We start from the raw sequence: 23897 nt of genomic DNA, 5'->3' as shown, positions 1-23897 counted from the left end.
TTATTCTTTTAAACTCTTGTGAAGTTACATCAGCCTCCCTTGTGGGTCTTTGCAGGGTGTGTGTGTTGTGTGTATGTGTGAGTGTGAGGATTGAAGTGTGAGAGAAACAAATTGGTGCAGGTTTTAAGATGCAGAACAGTTTGACCAACCTTACCTGAGCTGCGTGGAATCGCTCGGTTGAACTGTGCGGCCCACCGAAAAGGAATAAATAAAGATAAAAATAAAAATGAGGATTTGCAGACTTTTCATGCGTTTTTGTTTCTTTTTTTCCAGAATTGAAAACAGAGAGATTTTATTTATTTATTTATTTATTTATTTATTTATTTATTTATTTATTTATTTATTTATTTATTTATTTATTAGTCCAATTTATATGCCACCGTTCTGCGTAGACTCAGGGCGGCTTACAATGCATTATAGCAATAGCCTGCATACTTTTATGTATATACCTGCTTATTTGGGCTTTCGGCCCCCCCAAGCGGTGTTCTTTTTTTATACAAAGTCAGCTTATTGCCCCCACAATCCGGGTCCTCATTTTACCTACCTCGGAAGGATGGAAGGCTGAGTCAACCTTGAGCCTGGTGAGATTTGAACTCGCACTAATTGCAGGCAGCTGGCAGCTAAGTGCTAGCACTTAACAGCACTTAGTCCGCTGCACCACTGAGGCTCTTTACTTAAGGGCTTCCAAAAATTACTCAGTCTATTCCAGAAAGACAGAGTTAACCCATGGACTCTCCCGCAGCGACAGAGAAATTCACGTCCACGTAAGGGAGTCATATGTTTGGACAGTCATAAACCTGATCTTATGACATGCAGTGGTCATAAAGCGAACGTGGCAGTTGTAAAATAAATGCTGCGGTCATTAAGTAAAGCCACCGTTTGCTATGGTTTCATTTATTTATTGATTATAAGTATGTACTATCTAAATGATTAGATGACAAATACGATATGCTTAGATAGCAGACAGACAGACAGACAGACAGACAGACAATAGACACAAAAGAGAAGCTGGAAAGGACTTCGGGAGTCTTCTGCTTAAGCAAGAGACCTAATATCATTTCAGACAAGTGGCTGGCTGGTCTCTTATTTATTTATTTTATTTTATTTTATTTTTCCCTGAGTCCTTCGGGAGAAGGGCGGTATAGAAATTGAATGAATGAATGAATGAATGAATGAATGAATGAATGAATGAATGAATAAATAAATAAATATGCCGCCATTCTCCCGAAGGACTCGGGGCGGCTTACAGCAACAATCAATAATACAAATCACAAAATAACAAAATAAGTTACAAAAAAACCCTTAAAAACCATATTTAAAATTATTACAGTTTGTGCAATGTAGCATTCATTCTGGCGGGCTTCTCATGAGAGGTTCAGTTTAGGAAAACACAGGACAAGCGTTTTCTCGGGATGAGAGAGCAGCAAACAAAAGGCTACAATCTCTTTTATTAGTTATCCAAATACAGCGTCATCAGAAGGCGTTATTATGGCTACACATCTCATATTACATACAAGAGATAGGAAAGCGATAGTAAAGATGCAAAAGCGAAACTTAACTCTGGCTGTTTGGTACCAGTTACTACCAGGCGAGAGGCCCATCTCCTTTATCTGATTCTCAGGAATGTTTTTACAAGGAGATAGGAGATGTCTCTGCCTTTGCAGGCACAGCCTATGTTAAGAACAAAGAGAGAATGAATAGGGCCCTTCAGAGAGTATCCATATGAACCCGCTTTTCATAGTTTGATTATTTCGATGCTAAGCTCCATACAAGTGTCCAACCAGTTAAACTGGTCTATACATGTACTATGGCCACTGCATTCCCACAGTGCAACCACTAGCAGATCAAGTTATTTGATGGAAGAGCCACGTCTTCAGTTCGCGGTGAAAAAAGAGGAGGTCCAGAGCTATTCTGAGCTTGGGGGGCAAATCATTCCAGAGAGTCGGCGCTCCGACAGAGAATGCTCTCCCCCTGGGGGCCGCCAGTTGACACTGTTTGGCCGACGGCACCCTGAGGCGGCCTGCTCTGTGGGAGCGCACGGGACGGTGACCCCCACAAGTGAGGGGCCTCTGGGAGGATCTCTGACCCCCCGCTGATACAAACTGCAAGCGGCCCGAGAGATAGGAGGAGAACCACTGCAGAACAGTACCTCCTATCCCCAACCTCCTGAGTCGCTGCAGTAGGATACCACGGTCGATGGTATTGAAAGCCGCTGAGAGGTCAAGAAGAACCAGGATGGAGGAACAACCCCCATACGGGCCCGCCAGAGATCATTCACTAGGGCGACCAATGCCGTTTCCGTGCTGTGGCCACGCCTGAAACCAGATTGGTAAGGATCCAGGTAGTCGGTTTCCAAGAATTGAGGGAATTGCTGTGCCACCACGGACTCAACAACCTTCGCTAAAAAGCAGAGGTTGGAGACTGGACTGTAGTTATTAAGGGAGTCAGGGTCCAGGTTGGGCTTCTTGAGAGGGCTTCCCTCAGCGAAGCGTTGACAACAGCCTGGATCCAGTCTCCGGTCACCTCCCTGGCTGCCGAAACAAATTAGGTGTCAGGTTTCGAGGTCGTCTCAAATAAATTGCATTTCAAACGAAGTCTTTGAAGAAAAACTCCTATTTATTAAGCATGACATTCTAGATCTGACTCCATAGAAGCCAACACTGACTTCCAGACCCAAAACCCTCCCTTTCCGTTCCCCACTCCCCTGCACTCATTGGCCATCTTCCAAGTCATTCTACCCCTAATCTACTGCTCCAGCTCAAAGGAATTTCCCCCCTCCCATCCCATCTCCTAGGGGATATTATCTCCAGGGAAAATAAGTAGGTGAAAAGTCAAACGTCCCTTTCCAGACGCCTCCCTTCTCCTTCTTATGTCAGCACTAGAGTAAATGCAGCTTGAAGTGCTGACACCAGGAGGGACACGGGTCCAATAAACACGTGGAGGTCCCCAGCTGACCCATAATCCTGTCCATTTCATCCAACGAAACAGGCTCAAACTCAACCCAGATGTCTCCGCCAAGACAAGCCCCAATCTCCTCAGTGGATTCTGCCCAGTCGGAGTCCAGCCCGGTCCGGATCTGAGCGATTTTATCTTGCAGAAACTGTGCAAAATCCTCAGTTCGGCCCTGCAAGGGGTCCTCCCTCGCTCCAAGATTAAGGAGGGAGCGGGTCACCCTAAACAGGGCAGCTGGGCGGTTTTCTGCAGATGCAATGAGAGCGGCGAAGTCCTGCCGTTTCGCTGCTTCCATTGCCACAAGATAAGACCTAATATGGGTTCTTAGCTGTGTCCGGTCAGATTCGGATCGGGAGGACCTCCAACCACCCTCCAGGCGTCTTTTCTTCTTGAAAATCTTCAGTGATGGAACACCCAAAAGTTCTGGTGGCAAGCAGTTCCACTGATAAACTGTTCTCACTGTCAATAAATTTCTTCTAAGTTCCAGGTTGCTTCTCTCCTTGATTAGTTTCCATCCATTGCTTCTTGTCCTGCCCTTCAGGTGCTTTGGAGAATAATTTGACCCCCTCCTCCTTTTGGGGGCAGCCCCTCAAATACTGAAATGCTATAGTATCTCCCCTACTCCTTTGCTTCTCCAGGTTGGCCAAACTCAAATCCTGCAACTGTTCTTCGTACGTTTTAGTCTCCAGACCTTTGATCCTCTTCTCTGCACTTTTTCCAAAGTCTCAACCTCTTTTTTTGTAATGTGGGGACCAAAACTGGATGCAGGATTCCAGGTGTGGCCTTACTAAGGCTTTACAAAGCGGTGCTAATACTTCACATGAGATAGATAGATAGATAGATAGATAGATAGATAGATAGATAGATAGATAGATAGATAGAGCCTTGGTGGTGCAGCGGACTAAGTGCTGTTATGTAGCACTTAGCTGCCAGCTGCCTGCAATTAGTGCGAGTTCAAATCTCACCAGGCTCAAGGTTGACTCAGCCTTCCATCCTTCCGAGGTAGGTAAATTGAGGACCCGGATTGTGGGGGCAATAAGCTGACTTTGTAGAAACACCGCTTATGGGGGGCCAAAAGCCCTAATAAGCAGGTATATACAAAAGAATGAAGGCTATTGCTGTAAGTGCATTGTAAGCCACCCTGAGTCTTTGGAGGAGGGCGGCATATAAATTGAAATAATAAATAGATAGATAGATAGATGATAGATAGATAGATAGATAGATAGATAGATAGATAGATAGATAGATAATAACTTTATTGTTACTGTAAGTGTATACACAGTATACCCATACAACGAAATTCACTTAGCACCCAAAGACCAGGTCCAACACACATAACAATCCCCAAACACACTCCCACCCACCACAAATTCCCCACCCCTGAACCATCCAAACATCCACACAACAGACCAAGTAATGCTGTCCAACAGCTCACTGGTGGTGGCCCTTTAGTTCATTGTTGAGTGCAATTATAGCTCTGGGATTAAAACTATTCAGAAAACGTGTGGTCCGAGTTTTAATTGTTCTGTATCTGTATATCCCTCACATCCTGGACATAAGCTGTTTCAACTCCTACCCTCAAAACAACACTATAGAGCACTGCACACCAGAACAACTGAGCCTTGGTAGTACAGTGGTCTAAAGCACCAACCAGCTGCTTGCAATTACTGCAGGTTCGAATCTCGCCAAGGCTCAAGGTTGACTCAGCCTTCCATCCTTTCTAAGGTGGGTAAATTGAGGACCCAGTTTGTGGGGGCAATAAGCTGACTTTGTATAAATATACAAAAGGATGAAGGCTATTGCTTAGCATATTGTAAGCTGCCTTGAGTCTCCGGAGAAGGGCGGCATATAAATCAAATTTAAAAAAAAAAACAAAAAAAAAAAACAACTAGACACAGGAACAGTTTTTTCCCCCTGAACGCCATCACTCTGCTAAACAACTAATTCCCTCAACACTGTCTAACTATTCACTAAGTCTGCATTACTATTAATCTTCTCATCGTTCCCACCACCCATCTCCTCCCACTTATGACTGTATGGCTGTAACCTTGTTACTGGTATCCTTACGATTTATATTGACTGTTTCCCTATGACTATCATTAAGTGTTGTACCTTATGATTCTTGATAAACGTATCTTTTCTTTTATGTACACTGAGAGCGTATGCACCAAGACAAATTCCTTGTGTGTCCAATCACACTTGGCCAATAAAGAATTCTATTCTATTCTATATAGATAAAAGAGATAGATAAGAGATAGATATATTGATATATAAATAGATAGATATATATATGAGATGATAGATAGATAGATAGATAGATAGATAGATAGATAGATAGATAGATATAGTTGGATAGATGGATGGATGGATAGATGGATAGATAGATAGATAGATAGATAGATAGATAGATAGATAGATAGATGATAGATAGATAGATGATAGATAGATAGATAGATAGATAGATAGATAGATAGATAGATAGGTATAGTTGGATGGATGGATGGATGGATGGATGGATAGATAGATAGATAGATAGATAGATAGATAGATAGATAGATATAGTTGGATGGATGGATGGATGGATAGATGGATAGATAGATAGATAGATAGATAGATAGATAGATAGATAGATATAGTTGGATGGATGGATGGATGGATAGATAGATAGATAGATAGATAGATAGATGATAGATAGATAGATAGATAGATAGATAGATAGATAGATAGATAGATAGATGATAGATAGATAGATAGATAGATAGATAGATAGATAGATATAGATGGATGGATGGATGGATGGATGGATGGATGGATGGTGTGGAAATTGGGATCGTAGAAAACACCCAGGAGCATAGAAGAGTCCAAAGGCAGATGCATGAATAAATGTGATAAATGTATTTATTCATATAACAAAACATATTAACTATATACAAAGGCTGTCTTAATATCCATTAGGATAGGGGGCACACAGCGTGTGTGACTACCCCTATCAAAGATCATGTCTCATGGAGAACAAACGTAAAAGAGAGCATAGTGGAAAGGTTAGAGGGGGTTTTATACTCAGTGTAAGCCCCTCCTCTCCACATAGGGGTGGGGGCACTTCCTGCCTCCACTAGTGTTCTGTATGATATATGTGCCAATGGCTTGCAAATACTTGACAGATGGATAGATAGATAGATAGATAGATAGATAGATAGATAGATGATAGATAGATAGATAGATAGATAGATAGATAGATAGATAGATAGATAGATATAGTTGGATGGATGGATGGATGGATGGATAGATAGATAGATAGATAGATAGATAGATAGATAGATAGATAGATATAGTTGGATGGATGGATAGATAGATAGATGATAGATAGATAGATAGATAGATAGATAGATAGATAGATAGATAGATATAGTTGGATGGATGAATGGATAGATAGATAGATAGATAGATAGATAGATAGATAGATAGATGATAGATAGATAGATAGATAGATAGATAGATAGATAGATAGATATAGTTAGATGGATGGATGGATAGATAGATAGATAGATAGATAGATAGATAGATAGATAGATGATAGATAGATAGATAGATAGATAGATAGATAGATGATAGATAGATAGATAGATAGATAGATAGATAGATAGATAGATATAGTTGGATGGATGGATGGATGGATGGATGGATGGATAGATAGATAGATTAGATAGATAGATAGATAGATAGATAGATGATAGATAGATAGATAGATAGATAGATAGATAGATAGATATAGCTGGATGGATAGATGGATAGATAGATAGATAGATAGATAGATAGATAGATAGATGATTGATAGATAGATAGATAGATAGATAGATAGATAGATAGATGATAGATAGATAGATAGATAGATAGATAGATAGATAGATAGATACCCTGTTTCCCCCAAAATAAGACATTCCCCCGATAATAAGCCCAATCGGGCTTTTGAGCGCATGGCAATAAGGCCAAGCGCTTATTTCAGGGTTCAAAAAAATATAAGACAGGGTTTTATTTTCAGGAAAATACAGTAGATAGATAAGAAATAGGTAGATGATATAGATCATGATACATTGAAGTAAAAGAAGTAATAGACAGATAGACAGATAGGCAGACAGGTGGTGATAGATGCAAGCTAGCCATCTAAATTTTGGACTTAAGCTTATTTATGGGATCTTCCAGTAGAAGGAAGCCGTGGCTATTTTTCTCCAGGCTCTTTTCCTCGTTCTTCCTGATGGTTTCAACTTCTTGAGGATTTCAGGTTTTTTTCTTGTCTTGCTGGCAAAAGACACTGGACACTTCAATTTCATATGCAGGACAGGGCCTGTTACAGAGGCCACATTTTTCATTGTTTTTAATACATGTATTGCTGTTTTATAGTTTTATCATGTTTTTTGTTTTTACTTTCGATTTGGGAGCAGCGTAGAGTTGGTTATAAGATGGGTTGCTATATAAAGAATAGAATAGAAAAGAAAAGAAAAGAAAAGAAAAGAAAAGAAAAGAAAAGAAAAGAAAAGAAAAGAAAAGAAAAGAAAAGAGAAGGGAATGGAATGGAATGCAATGCAATGCAATGCAATGCAATAGGACTGGGTGTTTTGTTAATATGATTTATTGGGTTAGGAATTTTCTGTCTTCACTGTGAGTTGTTCTGTGTTGGGGGGTGCACTGAGGGAGCTCAACCAATCTCATTGTACATATGTTGTGCACTGACAATAAAGATTTGAATTGAGTAGAATAGAATAGAATAGAATAGAATAGAATAGAATAGAATAGAATAGAATAGAATAGAATAGAATAGAATAGAATAGAATAGAAGGAGAGGAGAGGAGAAGAGGGGAGAGAAGAGGAGAGGAGAGAAGAGAAGAGGAAAGGAGAGGAGAGGAGAGGAGAGGAGAGGAGAAGAGAAGAGAAGAGAAGAGAAGAGAAGAGAAGAGAAGAGAAGAGAAGAGAAGAGAAGAGAAGAGAAGAGAAGAGAAGAGAAGAGAAGAGAAGAGAAGAACGGAGTTGGAAGGGACCTTTGCAGGTCATCTAGTCCAACCCCCTGCCCAAGCAGGAGACCCTGTATCACTTCTGACAAGATGACTTTCCAGCTTCCAGCGTTGAAGCACCCACGGGTGTGCCTGCGTGTGCGCGCAGGCGAGCGCGTGTTTTAAACACCCCGCTTGATTTTCGGAAAGTACCACCTGGCTCGTTGTAACCCTTCGATTTGCTCTTGCCCAACTCGGAGTCGGTCGGTCGGTTGGTTGGTTGGTTGGTTGGTGTGCCTGCGTGGGCTCGCGCGCGTTTCCAAAATCTTGCTGGACCTGGGGAAGAAGCCCCAAAGGGCAGCGCCCAGATCCCACTGTGTGTCCGTGGATCCGTGTCCGTCTGTCTTTCTCTCTGTCGACGCGTTTCTACGTGTTTCGCTGGTCTTGGGAATCCAGCATCCCGCGTCCTTCGTGGGTTTTTCCCTTCTCCCTCCGGCTCTTCTCTCCCCACCTGGAGTGGGGGGGTCTCCCTCCAAAGATGACCCTTCTCCAACCGGCCGGCCGGCCCCGTGGGCTGAGAAAGCCAGCCCCGCGCGTCTGCCTCGGCTTTCCCCACCCGTGGGAGGAGGTGGGGCCGTCCAGCGCCTTCCCCCGACTCAGCCCAGAGGCCGGACCGCAGCGCAATTTAAACCCGGCGAAGGGACCGTCCGGGCAGCCAAAGGAAGATGCAGCTGGACTTTGCAGGCTCTCCACGGCCGGTCCTGTCCCGCGTGGGCGAAGCGGGCGCCGCGGGTGGAGCTCCGTCCGCGGGACCCCCAGCCTACGGCCCCGAATCCTGCGTGGGCGCCCGCTTGCCGTCCTCCGAGGGCACCAAACCCCCTTACAGCTACATCGCGCTGATCGCCATGGCCATCCAGAGCAGCCCGGATCAGAGGCTGCCCTTGAGTGGCATCTACCGGTTCATCACCTCCCGGTTCGACTATTACCGAGACAACAAGCAAGGCTGGCAGAATTCCATCCGCCACAACCTCTCGCTCAACGACTGCTTCGTCAAAGTGTCCCGGGACCACAAGAAACCGGGCAAAGGGAATTTTTGGATGCTGGACCCCGAGTGCCACAACATGTTCCAGAACGGCTCCTTCCTGAGACGTCGGCAGCGTTTCACCCGTAAGAGAGGTCCCTCCAGGGCCACGGGGGACGGCCAAGGGCCCAAGAAGGGGCCCCGGGGTGGCAGGGGCCAGCCGAGTGGCCAGAGATTGCCAGGAAAGGCAGTCAAGATGGAAAACGGCTCGCCGATAGCAGATGCCTCCGGGCAGGGCCACAGTTCCAGCCGGGCAGTGCCAGGGCCTGAGGGGGTCTTGCCCCTAAATCCATTTATGGGTGGGCAGGAGGGTGAGGATCCAATCCTGCCTTGCCCGGAGCTCCTCAGCCCCCGGAGTCAGCCCTGTGCCAAGATCAACCCCTCGGGAGCCAAGATGCCATGTTTTCATCTGCACGGGGGCCCGAGCCCCAAAGTTGGGCTCTACAGCCAGCCATCGGGATTCTGTTCCCCGGGAAATAATTACCAGGTGAAAGGGGCCCTTCTGGATGACCTCGAGGTTGCCCCCCTGGTCCCTCTTGCGGAGAGGCTGCCCTCCCGATCCAGCCCAGAGATAAATGGAAACCTGCAGGATGGCTCTCGTCCTTCCCAGGTGGCCCCGAAGCCTGGGCAGGATGGCAAGGGGGTCCCCCAAGCGTTTGGCCAGCTTGCACCCAACTTCCCGGCTCTTATGGGGCCCGGCAAAGCATCCCAGCCCACCCACAGGCAGCATCCATCGCCCAGCGGCCTCCCCACCGTCGACGGCAACGAAGGTTATGCCAAAGCTTCGGTCGTTCCCATCTTCGGCTACTCCAATCCCGAATCTCGGGGTGGGGGTTACCAGTGCCGTCTGCAGGCCTTGAATTTTTGCGTCAATGAAAATATGCGGGGCCCCACTTTGGAACACCTTCTGACCTCCCCCCCAGCTGCCAATTCTGCGGCACCCATCCAGCCCCCGTCCTTCGTGCAGCTGCCTGGAGAGCAGGAAGCCTGGCCCGGGAGCCCCTTTTCCCGCCAAGGGGGGAGCAGTTATCAGCTGGGGCTGCCCCACTGCCTCTACAGGACTCCGGGTATGTTCCTTTTTGAGTGACGGGGAGGAACTCCGGTCCTGTCGCCCCCATCAAGGCCCCGGAGATTAGGAACTCGAGGAAATCTGGAGATAGAACTAATAGGGGAAGGCTGTGTGAGTCCTCCCCAGCTCTGCATTTTGATCCCATCGGATTGATCAAACCGCAGTTTTTAGTGTATCGGAATAAAAGGCCCTTCCTTCTCCACTGAATCCGTGGCTTCGTGGACCTCGGCAGGAGCGCAAACCCGAGGCGAAAGGCAGAAACGCACTGATGGCCGAATCCTGCCCCGCCTTGGATTCCAGCTTTCCAAACCCAGCATTGCAACCTAGCCAGCTTCTTGCAATGTGGATAATAAGGGGTGGGTGGGCAAGGGAGGGGGCATTTGAACCCTTAGTACGCCGGCCTTTGGCAAAAAAAAAATTGACAAGGAAATTGTTAAACATTAAATGCCAGCCAAAAAAAAATAAAAATGGATTTTTGGCCTTTTTGGGGGGTGATTTTTTTTTTTAATCCCAGGGTTGTTGAAGAAGGGGCATTCTGCGTAGGGTCAGAGGCAATTTTATCCCCGATCGTTTTGTTGCCTGTGTGTTTATTTTGGGGCTGGCTGTTTTGGGAGGAATGAGATCATGGGAACGGGGGTGACAGTCCTCCCCAGAGATTGGGGTTGGAGGAGCTTAAAACGCTCGGCCACTTTTGGAGCGATGGTTTTCTCATGCTGTAGTTTGTGGCAGTGCGTTAAAGCAAGGAGGAAGGGAGGGTTTTGTCCGTTGGGATCGATGGGAGCAGAAATCTAAATTTCCCTGCTTTCGGTCCTCGACTTATGACCACAAATTGGGTTCAGAATTTCCATCACTAAGCAAGACGATCGTTTAAATGTTGAGTGTTATTAACTTATCAACCGCGGTGACTCACTTAACAACGGTGGCCAGAAAGGTCGAGTCACGATCGATTTTACAACCTGCGGTGAAGCGAACCGCTGCCGTCGTTAAGTGAATTATGTGGTCATTAAACAAATCTTCATGGCCATCGTTGAGCCCAAATTTCCATCGCTCAGCGAGGCAGCTGTTCAGTGAGTTGCGCTTCATTTCACAACGGTTTTGGCCTCAGTTGTTAAATGTATTGCTGTGGTTGTTAGGTGAATCATGCAGTCGTTAAGCGAATCTGACTTTGCTGGGAAGTCACAAATGGGGATCACAGAGCGACGGGATGTTGCAACCGTCGTAAATGCATGCCGGTTGCCAAGGGCCCAAACTTTGATCATGTGACTGTGGGGGGGGGGATGCTGAAGGTGGTCGTAAGTGTGAGGACTGGTACTTTGTGGCTTTTTTCACTTCTGTTCTAACTTCGAACAGTTGTAACTTGAGGATTGCCTACCTAAGGAAGGTCCTAAGGCTGAAACAAGCCACGTCATCAGTTTACAGTGCAAATTTTGGTGGTCTTTGCACACTCACACTGTTACACCAATGAGTGAAAGAAGTACAGGTAGTCCTTGACTTGCAACAGTTCATTTAGTGACGGTTCAAAGTTACGACGGCACTGGGAAAAAGTGACTTATGACCACTTTTCACAGTAATGACCTTTGCAACATCCCCATGATCAGGTGATCAAAATTCAAACACTTGGCAGCTGATTCATATTTATGACGGTCTTGGTGTCAGGTTTTGCGACCTTCTGACAAAGCAACGTCAATGGGGGAAGCCCGATTCACTTAACAACCGGGTTACTCCCTTATCAGCCGCAGTGATATACGTTTTAACAACCGAGGCAAGGAAGGTCGTAAAACGGGGGCCAAACTCACTGAACAAATGTCTCACTTAATAACAGAAATGGTGGGCTCCATTGTGATCATAGGTCGAGGACTACCTGTCTGCTGTTGTTAACTTTCCTAAGTTCAAATCAGTTTGGACTTGATTTTTGCTGGTTGCAAATCCAGAAAAGGGTTTAATGCACTCGTCAGTTTAAGTATGTTGTGTGAACACAGCCAAGGAAGCTCCAAGATATTTAGCTTTACTGCAGAATATGCTAGGGAAAAAAAAAAAAAAAACAAGTCCTCGACTTATGACCATTCATTTAATGACCGTTCCAAGTTACGACGGCACTGGAAAAAGTGACTTGGGATCGTTTTTCACTCTTACAACCATTGCAGCATCCCCTGGTCCTATGTTCAAAGGCTTTGGCCACTGACTCATATTTATGACGATTGCAATTTATTTATTTATTTATTTATTTATTAAATTTTTATACCGCCCCCTCTCCCGAAGGACTCGGGGCGGTGAACAGCCAAAATTAAAAACACACAATACAAATATTAAAATGCATTAAAACAGAATTAAATTATCTTAGGCTTCACCAATTTAAAACCCCGTTACCCATAAAATTCACCAATTAAAAATTTTTAACCCAGCCCGGCTTGCTGAAATAAAAACGTCTTCAGGGCCCGGCGGAAGGTCCTCCCACGGTCCCCTTTTGTGACCTTCTGTCCAGCAATATCCATGGGGAATCCGGGTTCACTTAACAACCGTGTGACTCATTTAACAACCGCACCGATTCCCTTAACGATTGCAGCAAGACAGGTGGTAAAATGGAGGCACAGCTCACTTAACAACCGTCTCGCTTAGCAAGGACAGAAATTTGGGGCTCGGTTGTGGTCGTATTTTTTTTTTTGATTTATATGCCGCCCTTCTCCGGAGACTCAGGGCGGCTTACAGTGCGTTAAGCAATAGCCTTCATACTTTTGTGTATTTATACAAAGTCAGTTTATTGCCCCCACAAACTGGGTCCTCAATTTACTTACCTTAGAAAGGATGGAAGGCTGAGTCAACCTTGAGCCTGGCGAGATTCGAACCTGCAGTAATTGCAGGCAGCTGGTCTTAATAACGGGGTGCTTTAGACCACTGTACTATCAAGGCTCATATGTTGAGGACTGCCTGTAATTGTACAATACGGAAGGCAGGGATTCACTTCCATGTTTCCTATCCAGCCAGACCAATAAGAGAGGCACCACATTTTAAAAGGGAAAGAAAAAAAAGTCATCGTATTTGAAAGCACCGTTTTATTTTAAAGATTAACAAAAAAGAGAGAAAGAAACTTTGATTTAAAACCGCTGTCTGTTTAAGAAATGGACAGGAAAGATTTTTTTAAAAGCAAGTTTATTTCAGGCTTTAGAACAATCTTCTTCAGACTAAAGAAGATTTTGGGGAGTGGGACTGGCTGCAGAGGAGAAGAATTTGGCTGAGCGGGACCAGGCTTTCCAAAATTAAAAATGAATTATAATTTCCTCTTGATTGATGGTTTTCTGTTTCTGGTCCTTTAAAGAGAGAGTTCACCTGCTGCAAACCCAAATAAAGGTAGTCCTCTACTTATGACCATAACTAAGTCCCAAATTCCTCCCACTAATGAAACATTTAAGTAAGTTTAGATTTTAGATTTAGATTTTATTTAATTTCTATACCGCCCTACTCCCGAAGGACTCAGGGCGGTGCACAGCCATGAAATAAAACACATAGATATACAAAATTTAAAATCGAATAAAATGAATTAAATAAATTTGGCTGAATTAATACCCATAATTTAAAATTCCCATATTTTAAAATACAGTAAAAATTTAAAATTTACACTTAAAAGGGAGAAGATTTAGGCGAGGCCAGCTTGATGAAATAACAGCGTCTTCAGCTCGCGGCGGTTTAGTTCTGTTTTACAACATTTCTTGCCATAGTGGTAAAATGAGTCACTGCAGTTGTTAAGTAACATTAAGTGAGTCCGGTCATTAAATGAGTCTGGCTTTCCCATGGATTTGGCTCGTCAGAAGGTTGAAAACGGGGATCACGTCACCCCGGGAAAATGCAACCGTCATAAATATGAATCAGTTAGAGCAATTAGAACAATGAATCAGTGGAACCACTTGCCTCCAGAAGCTGTAAATGCTCCAACACTGGAAGTTTTTAAGAAGAGGTTAGATAACCATTTGTCTGAAGTGGTGTAGGGTTTCCTGCCTAAGCAGGGGGTTGGACTAGAGGACCTCCAAGGCCCCTTCCGACTCTGTTATTCTAAATCGAATAATTGCCAAGGGTTTGAATTTTGATCATTGGACCACAGGGATGCTGCAATGGTCGTAAGTGTGGAAAATGGTTGTAAGTTCCTTTTTTTCAGCGCCGCTGTAACTTTGAACGGTCACTAAACAAACTGTTGTAAGTCGAGGACTGCCTGTCTTGATGGTTCTGTGTTTCTAGCTCTTCAAAGAGCAAGGGTTCGTTTGCCTGCCTGCCTGCTAGGGCCGAGGTCTCCAAATCGTTATCAAATTTTGCTTTCTTCTGCAAATCGAATTAAACACAGCAGTGAAGCACATCTGGTCAGTTGGCAATCCGGTTGCCAATTTCTTAGCCGTTGAAGTTGCAAGCGTGGCCCTGTTGGAGGATGATTGCCAGCCTTAAATGGCTAGATAGCTAAAGGCAGAGCAGTGTTGTGCCAGGGTGTGAGTCACAATCCGCAGGAAGCTGGAAGTTCCCCATTTCCCCATCCTTGTTTGCTTAGAGAGCAAACTGTGAAGTTGTTTGGACTTCAACTCCCAGAATTCCCCAGCCACCCACTCAGTAATAAAACACAAGCATTGTTAACCCACTCGGTGTGATTTTTCCTGTTCTCCAATCGCTTGCTTTAATTAAGGATGCTGTAATGGGGAATTTTGTACGTTCGTCCAGACTAGACTAAACACCAGATTAAGTGTGTTTAAAGATGCTATCTGCAATTTGTTTCTTAAACCTTGCCAGCGTTTAAGACGGGTGGACTTCAACTCCCAGAATTCCCCAGCCAGCATGTCTTTCTTGATATGGAAAAGCAAAGAAACTGGTTTTAGTCCTCGGATGGGGCACCACAAGGAAAGCTTTAGGCCGAACAGTTGGGAAAATATCCTGAAAGTAACCGTGGCAAATCATTTCTTGATCATGGCCATCTTTTTTAAAAAAAATCTATACAATTAAAGGAGACTATATCTTGTTACCCTGGTGGTGGGCAGTTAATTTAATGTCTTTATTTATGTGTTTTTCCTACCTTTTATCTGGTTTTCTTGCAGACGTTTTGTGACCCAACTAGGGAACATCATCAGTGGTAGCGCTAGTGGGGGAGGGAGGTCCTTCCTTCCTTAGTATTGCTCATGTTCCCTAGTCTGGTCATGAAACGTTTGCAAGAAAACCACCCAGCTCAGAGAGCACCAAGGACTCCACAGTGTTCCTCCTCCTCCTCCTCCTCCTCCTCCTCCTCCTCCTCCTCCTCCAGCACTGATGGTATTCCCTAACTGGGTAATGAAACATCTGCAAGAAAACTACCAAGCTCAGAGATCATCAAGGACCCCACAGTCTTCCTTTTCCTCCTCCTCCTCCTCCTTTTCAAACATCACTCCCTTCTATCACTGATGATGTTCCATAGTTGGGTACTGAGATGTCTGCAAGAAAACTATCAAGCCCAGGGACCGCTGAGAATGCAACTTTCTCTTTCTCCTTCAACTTCTCCTCCTCCTCCTCTTCCTCCTCCTCCTCCTCCTCCTTCTCCTTCCCCTTCTCCTTCCCCTTCCTCTTCCTTGTCCTCTCCCTCCTCTCCCTCTCCCTCTCCCTTTCCTTCTCCCTCTCCTTCTCCTTCTTCTTCCTCTTCCTCTTTTTAAAAAAGTTTTTTATTTTTATTTTTTATCAACATATTCAAATGTACAGTCTTTTGTCCATCATTAATCATTATTCATTCATCTTTTTTCTTTAACTTCCATTTGGTAATTAGTTGTTCGAGTCTGCTGTTCTACCATCTCCTTCCTTTATTTTAATACCACCTTTCCTTTTCTTCTTCCCTTCTCTCTCTTCTTCTGTTTCTTTCTACTTTCTACTTTCCTCATTCCTCCTCTCCTTCCCTTTTCTAGTTCCTCTCCTCTTTCCCCTCTCCTCTCTTCTTCCTCCCTTTCTTACCCTCTCTCCTCCTCTTTCCCCCTTCTTTCTTCCCCTCCTTTTCTGGTTCTTCTTCCTCTTCCTCTTCCTCTCCTTCTCCTTCTCCTTCTCCTTCTCCAATCTTCATCTTCCTTCCTTCTCCTTCTCCTTCTCCTTCTCCTTCTCCTTCTCCTTCTCCTTCTCCTTCTCCTCCTTCTCCTTCTCCAATCTCCATCTTCCTTCCTTCTCCTTCTCCAATCTCCATCTTCCTTCCTTCTCCTTCTCCTTCTCCTTCTCCAATCTCCATCTTCCTTCCTTCTCCTTCTCCAATCTCCATCTTCCTTCCTTCTCCTTCTCCTTCTCCTTCTCCAATCTCCATCTTCCTTCCTTCTCCTTCTCTTTCTCTTTCTCCTTCTCCTTCTCCTCCTTCTCCTTCTCCAATCTCCATCTTCCTTCCTTCTCCTTCTCCTTCTCCAATCTTCATCTTCCTTCTCCTTCTCCTACTCCAATCTCCATCTTCCTTCCTTCTCCTTCTCCTTCTCCAATCTCCATCTTCCTTCCTTCTCCTTCTCTTTCTCCTTCTCCTTCTCCTCTTTCTCCTTCTCCAATCTTCATCTTCCTTCCTTCTCCTTCTCCTTCTCCTTCTCCTTCTCCTTCTCCTCCTTCTCCTACTCCAATCTCCATCTTCCTTCCTTCTCCTTCTCCTTCTCCTTCTCCTCCTTCTCCTACTCCAATCTCCATCTTCCTTCCTTCTCCTTCTCCTTCTCCTACTTCTCCTTCTCCTTCTCTTCCTCCCTCTCCTCTTCAAACCTCAGTCCCTTATATCACTGATGATGTTCGGTAGTTGGGTCCTGAAACGGCTGCAAGAAAAGCATCAAGCCCAGAGAGCACTAAGGAGCCCCCAGTCCTCCTCGTCCGCCTCCTCCTCAAACCTCCCTCCCACTGATCACTGATATTGTTCTCTAGTTGGGTCCGCACGGATCAACCCTGAGTTTCTAGGTTGTGCGAAGGCAGCTTCCAGGGTCGGGGCGGCCGGCCACGGGGACGGAAGAGGCCTGGCCGGTTGACCTCCAGCCGGGCCAAAGGAGGCAAGAGCAGACCCACTCCCACGCGGGACGCAGAGACAGCCACTGGCGGCTCTTTCCCTGCTTCGCTCCGGCAGCGCAAAGCCCGCGTCGGGACGGAGGAGCCGCTGCTGGCGTCCGCGGGGGGAAGAGGGGGCCGGACCCTCCCTGGGGGCGCTGGAGGAAGACTCAACAACCCCCCCACCCCGCCCCCACGATGAACTGTGCCCGGGCTGTCTGGTTCCCACACCCCCGGCCCTGCCTCCTGCGCTCCAGCGCTGGGAACGCAGCCCCGCACCGCAGCTGCTCCCCGCTCGCTGGGAAGGCGCAGCAGCCCCCGAGCCAGCCAGGGGCGCCTGCTCCTAAGCCCCGGTTTTACTACAAGTTTTTTTTTTTAATTTGATTTCTATGCCGCCCTTCTCCGGAGACTCAGGGCGGCTTACAATGCGTTAAGCAATAGCCTTCATCCTTTTGTATATTCTTTTGTATATTTTTACAAAGTCAGTTTATTGCCCCCACAAACTGGGTCCTCATTTTACCTACCTTAGAAAGGATGGAAGGCTGAGTCAACCTTGAGCCTGGTGAGATTCGAACCTGCAGTAATTGCAGGCAGCTGGTCTTGATAACCAGCTTAATAACAGGGTGCCTTAGACCACTGTACTACCAGGGCTCTTGAAGTTGAAGACTACCTTCAATTTACACATACAGATAAAGATTAACAGAGTTGGAAGGGACCTTGGAGGTCATCTAGTCCAACCCTCCACTCAAACAGGAGACCCTACACCATTTCTGACAGATGGCAGTCCAGTCTCTTCCTGGAAGCCTCCAGGGATGAAGCTCCCACAACTTCCGAAGGCAACTTCTGTTCCATGGGTGGATTGTTCTCACTGTCGGAAAATTCCTCCTTATTTCCAGGTTGAATCTCTTTACTTTACTTTACTTTTATTTGATTTGTATACCACCCTACTCCCGAAGGACTCAGGGCGATGAACAGCCAACAATAAAATACATATATACAAAATTTAAAAAGCAGAATTAAAATCAAATTAAATAGTTTGGCCCAGACATATTAAAACCCCAGTCAATTTAAAACAAATTTAAACTTTGAGTATTAAAAATATTTTAAAATATTAAAATTATTAAAATTGTTTAAAAAGAGGGAGAAAGTTAGGCCAGGCCCGCCTGGTGAAATAATAAGGTCTTTAGAGCGCAGCGGAAAGTGTGCAGATCCGGAATCCTCCGTATCTCCGGGGGGAGCTCGTTCCAGATCGTAGGTGCCCCCACAGAGAAGGCTCTCCCCCTGGGGGCCGCCAGTCGACATTGTTTGGCCGACAGCACCCAGAGGAGCCCCTCTCTATAAGAGCGTATCGGCCGGTGGGAGGCTATTGGTGGTAGCAGGCGGTCCCGCAAGTACCCAGGTAGTGAGCCATGGATCTCTCCTTGATTCTTCCTTGTCTGGTCTTCAGGTGCCTTGGAGAATAGTTTGACACCCCCCCCCCTCCCACCCTCTGGGGCAGCCCCTCAAATATTGGAAGACTGCTATCCTGTCCACACACACACACCAGTCCTCCTTTTCATTAAACTAGCAGAATAGAATAACAGAGTTGGAAGGGACCTTGGAGGTCTTCTAGTCCAGCCCCCTGCTCAGACCAGGAGACCCTAAAGCCTTAGTAAGACCACACCTAGAGTCCTGCATCCAGTTTTGGTCACCACACTATAAAAAAAATATGTTAAGACTCTAGAAAAAGTCCAGAGAAGAACAACTAGGATGATGAGGGGACTGGAGAGTAAAACATACGATGAACGGTTGCAGGAACTGGGCCTGGCTAGTCAGAGAAGAGAAGAGAAGAGAAGAGAAGAGAAGAGAAGAGAAGAGAAGAGAAGAGAAGAGAAGAGAAGAGAAGAGAAGAGAAGAGAAGAGAAGAGAAGAGAAGAGAAGAGAAGGAATGGAAAATATGGAATGGAATGGAATGGGAGGGGAGGGGAGGGGAGGAGAGGGAAGGGAAGGGAAGGGAAGGGAAGGGAAGAGAAGAGAAGAGAAGAGAAGAGAAGAGAAGAGAAGAGAAGAGAAGAGAAGAGAAGAGAAGAGAAGAGAAGAGAAGAGAAGAGAAGGAATGGAAAATATGGAATGGAATGGAATGGAATGGAATGGAATGGAATGGGAGGGGAGGGGAGGGGAGGGGAGGAGAGGGAAGGGAAGGGAATGGAATGGAATGGAATGGAATGGAATGGAATGGAATGGAATGGGAGGGGAGGGGAGGGGAGGGGAGGGGGAGGGAAGGGAAGGGAAGGGAAGGGAAGAGAAGAGAAGAGAAGAGAAGAGAAGAGAAGAGAAGAGAAGAGAAGAGAAGAGAAGAGAAGAGAAGAGAAGAGAAGGAATGGAAAATATGGAATGGAATGGAATGGAATGGAATGGGAGGGGAGGGGAGGGGAGGGGAGGAGAGGGAAGGGAAGGGAATGGAATGGAATGGAATGGAATGGGAGGGGAGGGGAGGGGAGGGGAGGGAAGGGAAGGGAAGGGAAGAGAAGAGAAGAGAAGAGAAGAGAAGAGAAGAGAAGAGAAGAGAAGAGAAGAGAAGAGAAGAGAAGAGAAGAGAAGAGAAGAGAAGAGCCAGGGGAGATGTGATAGCATCTTCCAATATTTGAGGGGCTGCCACAGAGACGAGGGGGTCAAGCTATTTTCCAAAGCATCTGAAGGCCAGACAAGGAACAATGGATCCTTGAAAATAAGGAAGAATTTTCTGACCTTGAGAACAATTAATCAGTGGAACGGCCTGCCACTAGAAAGTTGTGGCTGTTGCAACATTGGAGGCTTCCAAGAAGAGATTGACAACTATTTATCTGAAATGGTACAGGGCAGTGGTGAAATCCAAATTTTTTTTTACTACCAGTTCTGTGGGCGTGGCTTGGAGGGTGTGGTGTGGCTTGGTGGGCGTGGCAGGGGAAGGATACTGCAAAATCTCCATTCCCTCCCCACTCCAGGAGAAGGAGACTGCAAAATCCCTGTTCCCACCCCACTCTGGGGGAAGGATACTGCAAAATCCCCATTCCCTCCCCACTCTGGGGGAAGGATACTGCAAAATCCCCATTCCCTCCCCACTCTGGGGGAAGGATACTGCAAAATCCCCATTTCCACCCCACTCCAGGAGAAGGAGACTGCAAAATCCCTGTTCCCCACTCCACTCCTGAGGGAAGGATACTGCAAAATCCCCATTCCCTCCCCACTCTGGGGGAATGATACTGCAAAATCTCCATTCCCACCCCCACTCCAGGGGAAAGGATACTGCAAAATCCCCATTCCCTCCCCACTCCTGAGGGAAGGATATTACAAAATCTCCATTCCCATCCCACTCTGGGGCCAGCCAGAGATGGTATTTGCCGGTTCTCCGAACTAACAGTACTCAAAATTTCCGCTACCGGTTCTCCAGAACTTGTCAGAACCTGTTGGATTTCACCCCTGGTCCCAACCCCTCTGCCGAAGCAGGAAACTCTATACTATTTCAGACAAATGCCTATCCAATTTCTTCTTCAAAACCTCCAGTGGGGGTCACCCAGAGGGGGCTGGAGGCATTTTATTTATTTATTTTATTTTATTTTATTTATTTTATTTGTATACCGCCCTTCTCCAACAGAACTCAGGGCGGTGAACAGCCACGGTAAAAAACACAACATATAAAATTTAAAAACAATTTTAAAAAACATTAAATAATTTTGGCCATCAATTTAAAATAACCCAATTAAAACCAATTATAAACCAATAAAACTTTCTTTTTTCAACAAGCTGGGCTGGCTTAATTTCTTTTTAAGGGTTTTAATTGTTTTGTTTTGTTTATCGTTTTAATTAATGGGGCCAAATCTATATATATATTTTTAACTGTGTTTTAATATTTGTATTTGATGTTTTTATTTGGCTGTTCACCGCCCTGAGTCCTCAGGGAGAAGGGCGGTATACAAATTCAAAAATAAATAAATAAAATAAATAAATAAATAAATTTAAAACCGCAAGGAGTTTTAAAACCAGTGGGGTGGGGGTATCCCTTCAGCTCCTAATCTCTGGGCCTGGAGGAGGGAAGGGCTGTGGGGAGGGGAGGAGGATCTGGAGCTCTAAAGCTTCCCAGAAGCTCTGCCAACTCTCAGCCCGGGCACTCCTCCTCCTCCTGCTCTGCCTCTCTGACCCAAGACGGGCACTTTTCCAAAGGGGTTTGGCTGCCAGGCTGAGAGCGAAGCAGACCTTCCTTGCAGCTAGAAGCAAAGTCCTCTTGAAAAGTGGGCAGCATAGAAATATGACTGACTAATAAATAAATAAATAAATAAATAAATAAATAAATAAATAAATAAATAAATAAATAAATAAATAAATAAAACTGTGCTTGGAAATCTGGGTCTGAATTGGGTGGATTTGTTGAGTGTTCAGCTTTAAGGGGTGTCCATGGTATTCTTACATGTCTTCTCCAAGACCCGAGTTCAAAAGCATCAGGAACCCCAACATCAGGCAGAATCTAGTGGCGAAGTCACCAGGTTAGAAACCAGGAGACGGTGAGTTCCAGTTCCGCTTTAGATATGAAAACTAACTGGTAACTTTGGGCCAAGCCCAGGAGATGGTGAGTTCTAGTGCCGCCTTAGGCATGAAAGCAACTGACTGATTTTGGTGCAAGCACCAGAAGATGGTGAGTTCTAGTCCCACTTTAGGCATGAAAGGCAGCTGGGTGACTTTGGGCCAATCACCAGGAGACGGTGAGTTCTAGTCCCCGCCTTAGGCATGAAAGCCACAGGGTGACTTTGGGCCAATCACCAGGAGACGGTGAGTTCTAGTCCCGCCTTAGGCATGAAAGCCACAGGGTGACTTTGGGCCAATCACCAGGAGACGGTGAGTTCTAGTCCCGCCTTAGGCATGAAAGCCAGCTGGGTGACTTTGGGCCAATCACCAGGAGATGGTGAGTTCTAGTCCCGCCTTAGGCATGAAAGCCACAGGGTGACTTTGGGCCAATCACCAGGAGACGGTGAGTTCTAGTCCCGCCTTAGGCATGAAAGCCACAGGGTGACTTTGGGCCAATCACCAGGAGACGGTGAGTTCTAGTCCCGCCTTAGGCATGAAAGCCACAGGGTGACTTTGGGCCAATCACCAGGAGACGGTGAGTTCTAGTCCCGCCTTAGGCATGAAAGCCACAGGGTGACTTTGGGCCAATCACCAGGAGACGGTGAGTTCTAGTCCCCGCCTTAGGCATGAAAGCCAGCTGGGTGACTTTGGGCCAATCACCAGGAGATGGTGAGTTCTAGTCCCCGCCTTAGGCATGAAAGCCACAGGGTGACTTTGGGCCAATCACCAGGAGACGGTGAGTTCTAGTCCCGCCTTAGGCATGAAAGCTGGCTGGGTGACTTTGAGCCAATCACCAGGAGATGGTGAGTTCTAGTCCCGCCTTAGGCATGAAAGCAGTTGGGTGACTTTGGGCCAATCACCAGGAGACGGGGAGTTCCAGTCCCGCCTTAGGCATGAAAGCCAACTGAGTGACTTTGGGCCAATCACCAGGAGACGGTGAGTTCTAGTCCCGCCTTAGACATGAAAGCCAGCTGGGTGACTTTGGGCCAATCACCAGGAGACGGGGAGTTCCAGTCCCGCCTTAGGCAAGAAAGCCAACTGGGTGACTTTGGGCCAATCACCAGGAGACGGTGAGTTCTAGTCCCGCCTTAGGCATGAAAGCCAACTGGGTGACTTTGGGCCAATCACCAGGAGACGGTGAGTTCTAGTCCCGCCTTAGGCATGAAAGCCAACTGGGTGACTTTGGGCCAATCACCAGGAGTCAGTGAGTTCTAGTCCTGCCTTAGGCATGAAAGCAACTGAGTGACTTTGGGCCAAGCACCAGGAGACGGTGAGTTCTAGTCCCGCCTTAGACACGAAAGCCAATTGGGCAACTGTCCCAGTTATTGTCTCTCACCCCAACCCACTCACAGGGTTGTTGTGGAGAAAATAGGAGGAGGAAGGTATGTTGGGTATGTTCTCCACCTTAAGTTATTTATAAAAAAAAATAAGGACAGAATAATACAAAAAAATAAAAATAAATCCAACGAACTAAATAAATGACACCTCTTGTAAGAACCCAAACATTTTATGAAAAGACGTTAAGTTTTCCCTGAGCTGAAGTTGGTCGTAAGTAAGCTTATAATTTTAGAAGCTGCTCCCTCGCATGTCAATCGTCCTCATTCCATCAGACTCAAGAAAAATCTACAAAAAAAAAAAAAAATCCCCCAAAACAGAGTCACACAGTTTGTATGTTGCTGGCCTGGGCTCAACCGAAGGTCCTCCCATCTAGAAAAAAGTGCAGAGAAGAGCAACAAAGAGGATTAGGGGACTGGAGGCTAAAACATACGATGAATAGTTGCAGGAAATGGGCACGGCTGGTCTATGGAAGAGAAGGACCAGGGGAGACAGGAGAGCATCTTCCAATATTGGAGGGGCTGCCACAGAGAGGAGGAAGAAGGTCAAGCTGTTTTCCAAGGCACCCAAAGGCCAGACAAGGAATAATGGATGAAAGCTGAACAAGAAGAGATTCAACCTGGAAATAAGGAGAAATTTTCCGACAGTGAGAGAACAATCAACCCATGGAACAGAAGTTGCCTTCAGAAGTTGTGGGAGCTTCATCACTGGAGGCTTTCAAGAAGAGACTGGACTGCCATCGGTCAGAAATGGCGTAGGGTCTCCTGCTTGGGTGGGGGGGGTCAGACTAGATGACCTCCAAGGTCCCTTCCCTTCCAACTCTGTTATTCTATTCTAAAAGACAGGGATATCCCTGTCATAAAGGATATATGGGGATATAAATAACACATAAGCAACCCATAATGTATATACT

General features: G+C 45.9%; 2 protein-coding genes across 2 annotated transcripts in view; one reads left to right on the top strand and one right to left on the bottom strand.

The window, feature by feature from the left end:
- The first annotated feature begins 2235 nt into the window (after window positions 1-2235).
- Window positions 2236-10105, top strand: FOXS1 (forkhead box S1). Its single transcript, XM_070941143.1, has 2 exons — window positions 2236-2263; window positions 8787-10105. Exons 1-2 carry the CDS (start codon window positions 2236-2238, stop codon window positions 10103-10105), a joined length of 1347 nt encoding a protein of 448 aa, XP_070797244.1.
- A 6864-nt stretch (window positions 10106-16969) lies between these two features.
- LOC139315122 (circumsporozoite protein-like) overlaps window positions 16970-23897 on the bottom strand; it is a 26890-nt gene continuing 19962 nt past the window's right edge. The window contains exon 4 of the mRNA XM_070941142.1: window positions 16970-17369. Coding sequence (XP_070797243.1) covers window positions 16970-17369 — 400 coding nt within the window. The remainder of the gene's footprint in view (window positions 17370-23897) is intronic.

Source organism: Pituophis catenifer, unplaced genomic scaffold, assembly GCF_029215685.1.
Source record: "Pituophis catenifer annectens isolate HBS135680 unplaced genomic scaffold, rPitCat1.0.hap2 SCAF_3, whole genome shotgun sequence".
Classification (NCBI taxonomy): domain Eukaryota; kingdom Metazoa; phylum Chordata; class Lepidosauria; order Squamata; family Colubridae; genus Pituophis; species Pituophis catenifer.
Note: the sequence above shows the minus strand (reverse complement) of the source record. Positions and strands in the feature narration are given on the sequence as shown.

Excerpts from the sequence above, each read along its gene's own strand:
- FOXS1 (XM_070941143.1), top strand. The coding sequence starts at position 2,236 with ATGGAGGAACAACCCCCATACGGGCCCG. Across the intron at positions 2,264-8,786 it reads ACAACCCCCATACGGGCCCG|GCTTGCCGTCCTCCGAGGGC; the intron begins CCAGAGATCATT and ends GCGTGGGCGCCC.